Source organism: Eurypyga helias, unplaced genomic scaffold (assembly GCF_000690775.1).
Source record: "Eurypyga helias isolate BGI_N326 unplaced genomic scaffold, ASM69077v1 scaffold12991, whole genome shotgun sequence".
NCBI classification, from domain to species: Eukaryota; Metazoa; Chordata; class Aves; order Eurypygiformes; family Eurypygidae; genus Eurypyga; species Eurypyga helias.
This window is the reverse complement of record NW_010233030.1, coordinates 497-15,464: the sequence shown is the minus strand read 5'-3', so window position 1 is coordinate 15,464 and position 14,968 is coordinate 497. Positions and strand designations below refer to the sequence as shown.

The window sequence follows — 14,968 nt, the reverse complement described above, 5'->3', positions numbered from 1 at the left end:
GGCCCAAAGGGAAAGTTTACTGATGCCCCCCTGCCCCCACAGCCACCGCAGGAAAAACAGCTCTGAGCTGTCATCATCACTGACTGCAAGGGAACTGGGATCTTCAGTGTGAAGACACCACAGAAAGGTGTTCATTAATAATTTTCCCTTTGACAGTATTAGAGCTTGCTCATATTTGCAATTCATTGTCAAGGAAAACTGCATTTGCTCTTTTCCTTGGAGTACAGGACAGGTGAGGAATGGTATGCAACTTGGGCCTTTTATTTTTTAGCCCAGTCTCTGAATGGGATTAAAATAAACCAGGGTGTTGGTTGTGTTTTGGTTTCCACAAAGATGCCAGGCTCGCAATCAATAAAAAATAATGTTACGACTTTCCATACAGAAGACAAGTCATACAACATCCTGCTACGGAGTATCACCTTCATGTCTACCAAGCAAGTTTATTCCCTCCTCCCTCCCATTTCCAAGGCCAACCTAATGAACACTTCCCCATCTTGGGAAGGAGAGGTGGCCAAACAAATCCTAGTGTGCCCATTAACAGAAACGAGCCATGAAAGGTGACATTCTTTCTAGAGGGCTCCTGGCATCTCCCCTATATATTCATTTTATGAAAGCTTTTTCCTCCTCATGTAGTACAATCTTTACGTATTTTAGATATGCAGGGAAACAACAAGCTAGAATTGGGTTTTTCTTCTCTAGAAGCTCCTTCCCATTTCTTTCCCTGTTTTATCCATCACCTCTTGGCTTCACACAAACCCTGCTTGAGTGTGTAGGACAACCTGTCACCACCAAAGAGGTGATGTCCCCTTTTGAGCTCTCTTATTTTCCAGACACTGGCACTTCTTACAGGTTCAGAATAAATAGGGTTTTGCTTTCAAACATCAACTCTTCCTTGTTCATCAACAACTGTTTCCAAGAACTTGGTCTGTAGTCATAAGAACACTGTGTCCTAGGAAATGCGTTAGGATTTATGCTGTACATTGGGCTGCCACGTTTTAATTGAAATAATCTTCTCTAGCCAAAACAGACTAGAATCAATACTAACTGTAAAGTTGTGGAGTAAAAAAGTATGGAAAAAAAAAAAAAAGAACCTGCTAGATGACACACCAACCCTCACCCCACACCCAAAAAAACCCAACCCAAAACTACTTAATTAAAAGAAACTATCTAGGAAAACAAATTGAAATTAGGCTGGAAAATTCTGTGACTTTCTGTAAAAATTGGGAAAATGGGACAAAACGTAGCATGTTTACAGGGAAAGATGTTGCCAAGTTATCCTGCTATCCTTAAAGCAGGCAATATGCTAGAGAAGTTAGAAGACTTATTCTAGGGTGGGCTCTATTTAGCATTTTCAACAACTTCCAAAAATATAGGAATGCTAACAAAACACAGCTTCAGAGATATCCGCAGACACAAAGGTGAAGAAAGAGCCTTCAAAACATAGCACGTAAGAGGTGATTTCAAGTTCAAATGCATGTCTTACATGCAGTTTTCAGTAAAATAATCAGACTAATGAAATAGAAATAATTGCTGATGGGACAGAATGTACATTTCAAATTACAGTTCCCTTGTGGAGTGACAGAAGTCACCGTGGCTTTGTCTGCACAGAAGCGGCTTACTCTCAAAATAATGGAGATCTGTCAGCAAAGTGTTTTTTAATTTTATATGGATTTATATAGAAAACCCAGTGTCAAAATCAGGAAGAACAACATAAACTGTAATGCAAAAGGGATCTGAACAGAAATGATCCAAGTAACTTCATTGTCTGCATGTCAAAATTCTTTGGGTCTTACAGGCGTTTCAGGAATAAAATCCATGAATCCATGGCACTACAGTCACAGAGGCCACCCAAGTAAGCAGAAGGCATCAGGCTGATACCGAAATACTGGTGCTGAGGCTGAAAAGTCAGCGTTATCAAAGATCTGAAATGCAAGCTCATTGCAATGGGACGTTCTGCCGCGGCAGCAGCCGCCCACGAAGAGCCAGGTACCAGGTCAGCGCTGCCATCAACCGAGGCGATAAAAGAACTAATTCAAGAGCTCTATAGACACATACGGCTGCCGAGCCAAGCTACAGAAGCTTAAAAATAACCACAAAGGCTATTGATTTTTTTTAAGCCTCTTTCACTAGAAAATAATAAGAGGAAACTAGGTTAGAGAGACCTAAGAGTTTGCAACCGGCTGCTGCTACCAGCTTTCGAAATGATCAGAACGTGCTCCTCGGCATTTCCCACACTATTCACTCAGCTTTCTGTTAGTTCAAGTGGATTTCTGGGAGGCAATTAAAAAAAAAATCCCAAACTGGGAAAGCAAAAATGCAGTGTACCTATTTCAGTAATTTTTTGAACCTTTTCAAACAGTGCATCTTTTGTGTGTTGTGAAATTCTTTTCTTCCAAGACAAATATTTAGTTAAGCACAAAGCAAAGAGTATCCAGCCAGCTTTGCGGGGGGAACTGTGACACATAACCTTTTTCTACAAGTTTGTCATTATAAAACACTCATGAAAAGTTAAATAAAGCGTTTGCTTCAGAAGGTCTAAACAGCAGTAAACTGTTCACTCTTGCTCTTTCTGGAAACTACTGTAGAATTTTTATGATCTTTTATGGAAATGTTTTCTGACCTGTGTAGCTGCCACATAGCTTGTTTCAGCCACACTTCAGCTGTGTTTCTTAAAGACAAAGATTGATATAAGAAGACTTAAAGCCTAAAAATCACATTAATGGACTAAGTGTATTGCATCAATGTTTTCAACCACATAGATCAATTGCAAAGTTCACTAGAGAAGAGGTAGGAAGAAAAAAAAAAACCACCTTAATTTCATATTTTTAATTGACAATATAAGTAAGACTCAGTTTGGAATGATAGGCACTAGTATTTTTTTTAGCACAAGAGCTGAATACAGCTAAAGAAGTAAACTAGCTGCAAGCTCTTAGATCTCTGTGTCTGTAAAACACACTGGTAGCTTCCATAATGGACATCAAGAAGCATTTTAAAAAGGACATTGGGTCAGAAATGCAACGATGATGATACTTCATTAAGGAAACCAGCTAGAGATATCTCTACTCTATCCAAATTAGCCACCAATTACATCACTGTGATCAAAAAATGTCCTCCTTGGGATGAAAGGGCCAAGAATGAATTTTTCACAGTATTCATTTCATTTAAAAACTTTGTCCCCAGAATGACACAGTTCCATATCTGTATCTGTCATTTAAGTACCAAGAAATACATTCTGACACTTCATATAAAACACAAAAGACATGCAGGTGGCAAAATGTTCTGAAACATTTACATATATATTTCCACATACTTTGTTAATCAACCTGAAGCTGGGGCAGAGTTGGATCACAGCATCTTCCAGGTGATTTGTATTCTGCAAAGGCCTCCCTGCATTTCTTACACAAACATAGGTATTTTTGGTGTCGAGCAAGAGTTAAAAACGTTTGCAGATAGGGATTGCTCTCAGCAAAGCATTAGACAAGCCAGATCTATCACTGAGCTTCCTCAAACCCCACATTCTTATCTGCAGAGCCAGCCTATGCCCTCAGACCTGGTTACTGTTTCTATCTTGTTTCTTTCTATCGTGCTTTTATACCTTCTTTTCAGATTTTTGTACTGTAATTCTAGAAGGGTAAAACCTAAACTACCTGGTTACACCCAATCTTCTCCGATTCTGGAGGTAAAAAGCAGAACAACAGACAGCAGCACAGCTGCCTCCACCAGCACTTGATTCAGTTATCAAAGTGATTAATTAATTCTGCTTCTTGGGATTACACAAGAAAAAAAGTTCACTCTTCTGCCTTATTCTTAGATAATCCTTCTATATATTAATCTACACATTTTCTCCCAAAAATATAACCAAGTGCTATTAAACATCACTCAAAAAATACAGGTTCCAAACCTGTATTTATCCATTCCTGTATGCATATATTATTACGACAAAGCTATATTATAATTTTGTATATTTATGATAAATTAAGAAAAAAAAGGTGGAAAAACCTCCACTCATATAATTTGTTTGCATAATTCCGGTACTCCTGATCTGCTGGTCAGCTCTATAATTTGTGTTCCAACCAATCTTTCACTTAAAACACAGAAACGATATCTGTTCAATGACGGGATGCCCAGCCTACTATCTCCTCTCCATTCATTAATAAGTCTCCTTTTTCAGTTTATCTAAGCTTTCATGATTTCACGTTTTTTCATTTTAGCTTGGTTCCACAAAACAAATATAACCATCACCCAAGCAGAAACAAACCCAAACCAGTAACTTGTAGACACGTTAAATAAATCCTTGCTAATTATTACATTAGTGGCCTTTTGTATGTTACAGTGTGCACAGATCCTCCTCCTAAAACATGATTATAGTCTTCCACTATTTCAGAGGAAGAAAAAAAACTAGTGAATAATAGCTCAGTTATACCGGGACCAGTACACGGCAACTACCACCTTTGACCCGAGACAAGGGCCCATATAGAGTACTTCCATAAAGGGCCAGAAGAAAACAGATTCTTACCCCACATATTTTCAGAGCTTCCAAAAATGAGCAGTTCAGGGACTTGACTAATCCAACAGCAGCCCTGGATAAACTTCTCCAATAGGCAGTAATACACCTGTTTTCCTTGACTGTATCTCACCTCACTCAGAATCACAGAATGGTTTGGGTTGGAAGGGCCCTTAAAGCTCATCTAGTTCCACCCCCCCTGCCATGGGCAGGGACACCTTCCACCAGACCAGGTTGCTCCAAGCCTCATCCAGCCTGGCCTTGAAGACATCCAGGGATGGGGCATCCACAGCTTCTCAGGGCAATCTTTTGCAATTTATACTTTACCACTCAATAATCTGTTGGGGTTCCCCCTAATTCTGACTCTTCCAACAATTCTTTTTAAGATAAGAGTACATATATTACCAAAACATTGGATGACTACACATTTACAGAGCAGCTTAACAGTTTTGTGTTCCCACAGAGAAAAACTGAAAAATCCATTCTTCCACGGCACTATCTTAGAGCAAGTATTATGAAGTAACCTTTAATTAGAAAATCGCTTGCTACGCTTTCCTCAGGACACCAATTCAATTCAATAAAAACACGCCAACATAAACATTTTTAGGTGCCAACAACTGTGCGTAACATCAGCACTTGACTGCACTCCGGAGCACAGAGAAACCAGGTCAGTTTTCAAGATGAAATCCTGTAGCCACTGATCAAAGGGGTTTTGGGAGGGTTGAGAGGATTTCTACAGGAAGGGGAAAAGGGGATAATCAAATGTTTAAAAGCCTATGCAGAAAATAGCACTATCTTTTCTATTAAGATAAAACCGGATTTGAAAAGTTTTCACTTGCAAGCTAAACTGGTTTTAATTCCAGGAGCAAGGAGATACTCAAAACTGTACCTAAAACATGAACTTATTTGGCAGACAGCGAATACACTTTGACCTTAGCAAATCCTCTACTCGCCAGCGAGAGCGGCGCTGAGATTCTGATGATGCTTCCATATCAAAGGCAAGTCTCGTCACCGCAGGGGTAATGCCAACTTTGGGACTTGGCAAAAGTTTCTTCCACTGTGAAATTTCTACCTTGCTTTTTACTAGAACAAACAGAAGCGCCTGCCTCAATCAGAACCAGTACTACAGCAGCAAAATGCATCGCGGGACTCCCCCCTAGCAAAATCTTGGAGTAATTCCTTTTTAATGAACACACATAATGAGTGCTACTGCAGTCTCCATCAGAGATGCAGAAAGAGAGAAATTAAAGAGGAAAAGGCAAAATTCACAAAGATACAGGGTCTTGAAGGGCACTGACACATTAGGTATCACTGGTCTCCAAGGGGCAGTGACCAGAGAGTGCCTAGAAGGACAAAGAAATCTTTGCTGTCAAATATTCAGTGGATTCACTGTCCTGGAAATTATCTATTTCCCTCTCTCACATAAAATCTTAATGAGAAGATGTATAGATACTGCATAGGTGCAAAAAGAGAGCCTTCTTTCACACTCACTGAGCAATAATCAGCTTCATGGTTCACATACCTTTTGTTAATATTGCAAACTGTTTTATAACTTTCCACATCAGTGTTCTTTTGAAACAACCACCAAAATTAAATCTATTCCTAAAATTGCCTTTTAATGTAATAAGGTTAATATTAAACTACTCTAGCAGCTAATACAGGCAGATAGTATGTTGTAATGCCAACAATCTCAGAATATATTCCAAAAAGTAGTTGTTAACTAGCTCCATAACAATTTTTATTGGATTCTGAATTTAAATATAGGGGTTTCTGAATATCAAGTGTTCAGCCAAATATAAAATTAAGTAGTTTTCCTAAATTAGAAACTTTCCAAACACAAAAGTGTGCAAGACTCTCCCTGAACACGAGGTTCATCCACCATATACAGATTAGTTTGCTCAGATTAAAAACTAAATTTAATTTTTCGATGCAAAAAATTCCTGGATGTTTGCCAGTTTCAAGCCCAAAGCAGACTTGTTACTACCCTGATACAAAGCCCTGTGTATAGGACAGAATTTCATTCTACCTTTACTTAAAAAGCTGCTTGGCTCCATAATGTCTGTATAATGTATTACCAAGTCTGAAATGAGAAAGAAGAAAAAGTCTGAGGTCTTTCAAATACCATTTTCTACCCTTCCTCCCAGTAACTTGGATCAGTTTTATGCTACTTGGGAACTTCTGTTCTTAAAAGTGACTCAGATAATTCTCCTCCCACACAGATACAGGATTTAAAAAAAGGCTTCTAAACTACATCAGTATACATTTTGCATAAAAGTGTTCCAGCTTACTTCCTGCAGGGATCAAATACAAAATGCTTTGGATTGACGTGACAGAGCTTTAGTGCCTAATAACCGTGAGTGGAAAGACCTTCTTCGCCAGGTAGTCACATGAACACACAACATAATTTACTAGTGCTAAAGACAGACCTAAATTACAACCCATCAGCATCAAACTGAGTTTTTACATTTACTAGAGGTTTCAGAGAAGGTCTTATGTCTCCACTGGAATATTATATTCAGCCTGGAGAAATATAATGCTGGAGGGAGAAGATGAAGACATAAGTAGGGAAATACCTATGGCAACTCACAAAGAGAAATAAGGAGGATAAAAATCCATTAAGCAAACCAAAATCCATCCATCTCCTTCCTATTCAACAGCAATTCACATGGTAGACTTTACACCTAAGGTGGTGGAAACCTGCACAGTCCTTAATGCATCCTTATAAGCTTTCCTCCCCTAGATTAAAACGTTCCATGGGTGATTAAAACCAAATCTACCCCACACCATGCCCTCTGACCCAAACAGAGCTTAGATGAAGAGAGAGCTGACTGCTACTCAGAGCTAAACTGCAAGTAGCCATCATGATTTTGCCCTTGATTTTTCATGATGTAATGACTGTATTTTAAAAAAAACACAATTCTAAACAAAGAATATGAAGTTCTTATTGCCCTCTCTGCAGCAACAAGGTTTTCTGACCAAAAGCATGGTGGCATACATACATTCTCCATAGCATCAAATCAAGCCCCTAATCAGACGAGGTAACGCCTGGTACAAGCCTAGTTAGTAAACAGCTCAAGCTTCCTTGGCATGTTTCCAATTTTTACATTATTATAATTAACCCAATTTATGTCAGTAATTATAAAAAGGGCAGAGAATACTACTTATTGTTATGAGGCCTATTATTTTACAAAACAAAGTGAAATAAATGTTATGGCTTTCCACAGTAGCATTACAGGGATCTCACAAAAAGGCTCTCCTTACACTCTTTTGAACTGAAGCCAAAAATTATTACGTGGTTTTATTATTCTACCTGGAAAGCAGCCACAGCCTGCTAGCTATCACTGCCGCAGGTACTGCTCTCAAGAACAGAGAGGTCTGACCAGACAGCCAACCAACACTGAAGTCACACATTTGCAGTGGACAGAAACGACAGATCGGAGGTAGCAGTTTTATTAATTCTTCTAATGAAAATGATGTGCCACCAGCCAGAGAAATAGAGCATTGCTGCTTTTTTACAATCCCACAAGTACTTTTTTTTTTTCTCAACTATTGGATGGGGATTAGCCTCCTGCAAACACGAGTTTAAAAGCAGGCTTTCTTCATATGCAACGTACCCCCACCGAATCTCACACAATCAGCTGGTGGGAATATTGTTGCACTGTTTCTACTGCAAAGGGGAGTTCTAGTTTTGAGGTATGCTCAGCAATGAAATGTGAGATTTTTGAAACTTTCACCTGTTAAATTAAGCAAGATCACAAAAAACTAAGGAGAAATGTGGTAAAGGTACCAAACAGCTTTAAAGTGGAATATGCTTTTGCCATCAAAAAAACACTTCCATACCATTACCCCATTTCCAGTGTAAATCTCAGTCCCAGACCTCTTTACAAATCAGGTACAAATAGCAGTTCTACTTAACTCATTACTAACATTGGTCTTTCAGATACGATGGTGCGTAATCTCTCTCCCTTCAGCACAGTTTTCCCTGGGCTGAAGCCTGCAACAGAAGCTTGCTAAAACCCACAACGCTTTCCCTCCCAAAGGGAAACTCCAGCATTTTAATATTTGGAATCCCTGTAAGAGACACCACATCCCAGCATTTCAGGGGGCGTTACACAAAAGGCTTGGGTGACGGCGCATGCAGTGAACGGTACCTCGTTTTCCCCACAGTCAGAAGGTGTGTCCTTGTGTACAGCCATCTGATACTTGGCGAATAAAGTGGCTGACTGGTTGAAGGATGATTTGAACTGGGGGTCCTCAAAGGAGACAGGTACTAACCTCACCTTCAGAGCAAGGAAAATACAAGCATACTATTTTGAGTGCATATAACCAGATAATATGCTTCTGAAGGTAAGGCTAGTGAAAGATCTCCTCCTATCCACTTCAAAGCCTCTGATGTCAGTTCTCTGCTTTAAACACAGGAACAAGAAAACTTCCTACGGGGAAAGTCTGCCGACTAACACTAAGCTTAAACTGACTGTTGACAGTTTCATTAAAGAACAAAAATTGTGTAATACTTGAACACTTCAAAGCACCAGTTTAATCAACCTAGTTTTTGACCAAATTATCTAACAGATCAACCACAAATTTTACTTTCATTGTACAGTCTCAAGGACTTTTAAAATGTATTATTTTTAAAGCACATACTCACTGCCTTGGTTTAGTAATTACATCTTTTTGCTATATACATTTTTTTTTCCTCCAAATTCCTGATTGTTTTCTCTTTCTAGTATGAGGGAGGTAATATGCCTGACAGTTAACCATTACACACCGCCTGGTCATGACAAGAAGCAGTAACGATGTGTAATTTAGATGGAGCGCACAAATTACTTCTTGAAGGGCTTAGATTGAAAGTGAAGAGGTTTATAAAGCTTCCACGAACCATAAACTAACAATGTGTCTATGTGATAAATTCTTTACTCACATGTTGGCCCTGACCATGCTTGTTCCTCCTTATGGAAGCAGTCAAACCAAAGCCAGCAAGACTAGTTATCAAGCTAAGGGTCCAGCTGGCTTCAGTTCTTGGGAGATTTGTATTTATAAGGCCCACAACATCTATCTCCAAAAGCCTCGTCCTCTCCATCTCTCACCCAAGAGCATCTCCATCTAACTTCCTTAACCTTTCTGTCTACAATTAATACCAAATATTTGTGACACTCACAATGAGATATCAAAAGATTTTGCACTTTCAGGACGTTGATTTTAGTTGTTCCAGTATGCTACATGCTCCTGAATATACAATGGATATAAAATCCACATTTGTTTCTCCTAGAAACAAGACACATGAAATGCAGGGGAAGCTGAGCTTTGCATAAAATTCATTTGGCCTTCTGACCTGATTTATGGTTGGTTTATCAGGTGGGTCCTTGTGAATAACCATCTGGTAACGTTTATAGACCTGGTAAGACTCCTGAAATGTGGCTTTGAACTGTGAACTTGGTGGAGATGATCTCACCACCCTCACCTTCAGAAGAAGTTAAACACATGTATTATTACAGCATCATGCAATTGCTATATTTGCACACATACAAACATAACAGACACAAATTTTTACTTCCTGTACAAGGTATTATTAATAATAATTGTTAATAGTTCATCGTTAACAGTTTAATTAATGTGACCCGACAGCCTTCCAATTCTTCAGCTCAATTTAGGCTACTGAAGGCTTTTATATTTATACTGAATAACATATCAAGCTGCAAATTAAGGTAATTAAAATGCCTATAAAAGAAGCACACAAATAGCTTTCAGGAATTAGTACCAACAAACAATATATAGAACAAAATTTTAAAGAGATTTTCTGAACTTTTTTAAATCTTCTTTTGCAGTTTCCCACTATACTGAAAAATACTTGAAGGACCCTTGCACCTGAAGACTCGTGTCTGTGTGCTTTTATCTAAAGACTGTATTTTTATTGCAATAATCCTAAGGGGATTTCTTGGTATTTTTCAAATTGAAAGAGGAAGACAAAACAATGTTTCCATATTCAATTATGAGTTAATTGTAACAGGAAGTTATCCATCTTCCCCACCACCACCCTTACACACACAAAAATATAATACACTTCATAACCATCTATAAATTAGAAATTGTTCTTAGTAAAAATGATTGCTCCCTATCCCAAAGAATGCCATCACATGAGCACATGGCATTTCTTTTCAAGAACGTTTAGGACACGTTCACTTCAAACAAAACACGTCATTATCACAAATAGCATTGGTTGGGAAAAAAAAAAAGCACCACACTTGACAGCCATAGTAAGGGGTAGAGACAATATGGGAAAACACTGCTGGAACCATCCTCCTTTTTAATTCTCTCTGCATCTTCTAAATGAAGATGTTCAGACAAAGCCATCATGCTCATTATACAACTTATCAGAACATCTGGAGGAGTTAGTGAGATGGATCCATCTGATGGCTCCTTGTCACTTATTCAGTGAATCTTAAGTTATCATCATCATTACCTCTTTTGAAATTAAATTTTTAATATTCTTTCAGTAATTATTCAATATCATCATTGTTAATCAGTAACTACAGGAAAATACTTATATTCGGTATACTTTTCCAGCTTCCAGAAAAAAAAATGGTTTACAAATGTTCAAAAGTCCAAAAGTCTTCCAGATGACCGTCTCTATAGTATGAACAGATTTAACAGCAACCTGTACATTAAGCAAAATTTCCTACCATCACTTTTACAGCTTCCAAAGACATCAACACCTACCAATGATGTTTATGAAGAGCAGCTATCTTCTTATCTGTTTAACTCTGTGAAGTAACTGCTTTCTTGGCAAAATACATCAGCATAGATACTTTAAGTATTTATATATTGCAGAACTAAATATTGAATCTCTCTCATCATTCAACACTCAGTTAATTCCAAGTCTTTCATTTGCAAGTCACACTGTAGGAAATCAATTTACAAGAAGCTCTGGCATCTGCACAGGGCTCTGCTACGACGGACTGCAAGGGTGAGAGTACCCTCATGTGGTTACCCAGAGCTCAGCAGCACCATGCACTGCAGTCATGCAGTATTACGTATATTCCAAGATCTAAACTTTACCCATTCCACACAGTCACAGATACTAAACACCTAAGCATTTCAAAAACCCCTTAACTAGGCTTTTCCTTAGTGTGCCTCCAACAACAGCGAACGAGACATACCTCTAATTTGTGTGGTGCATCATCAGGTAAAGAGACAAAAATGAAGTCCTCAATGGTTTTCGGTTGGTTTGGTTTAGATTTAGAGTTTTGCAAGAGGAAATCCTGATCTCTTGCTTGAGGTGTAGAGCCTTCAGATGTGCATATCTGGTTCTGGAGGAGTTTCTGTAGTTTTCTTTCCTTTCGTATGTCCTTTGCTTTCCGGCACGGTGGCTTGCTCAGATCAGCCCCTTTGCCTGCAAGGGCACAAAGCAAGGAATTAAACACCACATTTTGCAATAAACAAGTAGTTCTTATGCGATCACTGAAAAGAAATGGTTAACGTTACCATTAACTGCAGATTGTACTTCAAACACGTCTTTCGGATTTACACCTACCGACAGGCCTGATGCCACACTAAGTTGCAGTGATTTTTCCTCTACAGATGTTTAATGCAGCACTTCAGTATAGAAACACCTTGACCACAACTCTACTCTAGAGACAAGGATATATTTGTCTCTCAGGTTGCCCAGAGAAGCTGTGGATGCTCCATCCCTGGTTGTATTCCAGGCCAGGCTGGACGAGGCTTTGAGCAACCTGGTCTAGTGGAAGCTGCCTCTGCCCATGGCAGGGGGGTTGGAACTAGATGGTCTTTAAGGTCCCTTCCAACCCAAACCATTCTATGATTCGATGATTTGAAAGGTAAAATAAAAAGACCTGCTGCTAAGTCTGTCCTTAATTCATTCTGCCACATACCCTTCTCAGAAACAATGAAAAGCTCCCGTTCAGTGTATGGACAGAATCCACTTGAAATACTGAAAGGAGAAAAAAAACAACCAACCACCCCACATGACCACAAAACTGCACAGCCAAATTCAGAGAATTGTTCTACTGCACCAAACACCCCAGTGGCTACACAACACCCTGCTGTAGAACACACACACACAGAAGCATTTTTTTTGTCACCTGGAGTTCTTATGCAGTATATAAAAATACTGACAATGTCAGCGCCACTAGCGCCTGTAAGAATGCCAGTACTAGAATTTCCTTCAATTTTAAAAAAGAGAGATGGCTGGTCCCCATGCTACCCACCAAAAGCACTGAAAGGATGGTTAGGGAACAAATAAAATGCTACTTGTAAGTAGATTACCCAGAAGGTACTGTTTTCATTGATACAGACTGTAAATCCATAAATTCAAATTTCTAAAAACTACAAAAAGCAAGAAACATCTTCCTAACCATCAGTACTGCCTTTCATCTTTCCTTCAGTATTGCCCATGGCTGTTAGCTATTCCCTGTAGTGCTCACAAGCAACCGAACACCGTGCCTCACCCCAGAAGACGTGCAAGAGACGTGTGCTGGAAGCGACAATAATTTTCAGGAACTACCTGTACCAGTCTGGCAGCTGCCGACACAGGTACCATAAAGAGTGAACGTTGCCTTCAAAACTTCAGCAGCAGCCAACCAGTATAATACAAAGTAAATCTAATTCTCCATTTTTTAGTACTTTTTTTTTTTTAAAAAAAAGCAGTAGTAGATGAGTTAGAGGCCAAAAAAGAGATGTAACATTAAAAACTTCAAAAGAAGAGACAGAGTGGAAAAAAACCTACTCCTCTATAGGGAAATACAGTCATATATTTCACACAGAACAAAAACCATAGCAAATATTATGACAAAGAGATCCTTTATGCCATTAGCTTTTTCCTGAAATCCAAGTATTTCCAAATGACACACACTGGCCACTTTTGAAAGACTCACCTTTCCAAAGGGCAAAGCACCCTGAACGGTGGTGAGGTGCATTCATCTACAGCATTTGGAACAAGGCACATTTCCAACCCTGTTAATATTTATGAGAAATAAAGAAGAATCCAAACCCAGACTTAACTACAGCTTATCCCACTTCACTCCCTCAGGAGGCCTGGAATTTACATGGATTTTTTTTTCCCCAGAACTCCTATGAAAACATACTTAGAGCTCTCTTTCTTCCTCTTTCTTCTTAGTAGTAATTTATTAGCCCAACATCTTTCTTGTCCTCTACCAGCTTCAAACCTTCCCACGGACAATGGGAACAGCGATACCCTTCAAACTGGAAGTGGTGAGAGCACTGATATTTTAAAAGCTCACTGATGTGCTTCAGAGTCACTTCACAGGCAAAGAATTGCAGCCCTCAGAGCTGCTGCCTGTATTTTCCTTTGCCAACAGGTACAACACAAAAATTGGCAAAATCCTTTATACTGGGATCAACTTTCCCCTGTCAGTAAGGATGAAATTTATTTTTCTTAATGTGCATATGTGACTAAATTCACAGAGTTTGTAAGTGTGCTCCTGAGGCAAGTTAGCAGCAACCTCTTTGTGGCTCACCCTGAGAAGTCCCAACCTGGTAGTGCCATGTGACAGCTGAAATACTGAAAGCAACTCAGGGAGTTAGAAAAGGAGCTAATACCGCTTTGGAACTCTTCAGACATCTGACAATTGCACCAGCAGATTTTTTCAAGTGCTCTCACCTCTCAGCTAAGGTCTCCGAGTATCTGTTTCATCCATACAGCTAAAATTATTCACCAGAAAAGGACAAACAATATGAGGAAATTACAGGTGTTACGTGACCTGTCCATGGGCAAACAAGTCAGAGGAAGAGTTTATTTGAAATACCCATGATACATTTGAAGAATGAGTACTTCATCTGTATCAGGATCTGTTTCATGTCTCATATCTTCTATAAGCTCTAAGTTAGAAAAAAAAATCCTTAAAACAATGAATGTGCACACAGACATAAGCAAACCTTCTTTTCTATCTGAAACTGTGCAGAAACGGCCCATTATTCCTATAAAGCAATGACCTGTTTTGTTTATAAAGGAATAAAAACGCAATTAAACAATCTTATTACAGAATAAATCTACATTTTCCAAGATGAAAACTAAACATCTTTCTATCTGGAAAATTTTAAACTAAATTTGACCTGTAACACCACCTACCCTATAAAAAAAATTTAGAGATTAATTAGATAAGGTTTCTGATGCATTTGTTATTCACTTTTTTATTTCCTTTAAAATTCCAGAAACAAAGGAACACACTAATGAATTTCTCCTCTATAAAAGTAAACCCTCTTTTTCTGAAACAGAGTACAATGTTTCAAGCTTTCTTTATGTGCATTTCCAGTGATTACAGTTTTACCCAAAGTTATTCCTAACATAACATCTTTTTCAAAACAAAGGCAGGTTTACACCCATAATCTTTACCCAAGACTGCCATCTGCTGTCAATGTCCACTGAGTTTGTTTCCAAAACAAAGTTCACATAACCCAAAGTTTTATATTAATATGTTAAAACACAAG

The 14,968-nt window shown here is 38.7% G+C and overlaps 1 protein-coding gene across 1 annotated transcript in view; it reads right to left on the bottom strand.

Annotated features, from left to right (window-relative positions):
* Nucleotides 1-13,474, bottom strand: part of ATE1 (arginyltransferase 1) — a gene marked incomplete at its 5' end in the record, with an annotated part of 53,364 nt that extends 39,890 nt beyond the window's left edge. Inside the window, 4 exons of the mRNA XM_010161610.1 lie at nucleotides 9,837-9,965; nucleotides 11,662-11,894; nucleotides 12,394-12,452; nucleotides 13,396-13,474. Of these exons, the coding sequence (XP_010159912.1) occupies nucleotides 9,837-9,965; nucleotides 11,662-11,894; nucleotides 12,394-12,452; nucleotides 13,396-13,474 (500 nt within the window). The remainder of the gene's footprint in view (nucleotides 1-9,836; nucleotides 9,966-11,661; nucleotides 11,895-12,393; nucleotides 12,453-13,395) is intronic.
* Between the last annotated feature and the right edge of the window lie 1,494 nt (nucleotides 13,475-14,968).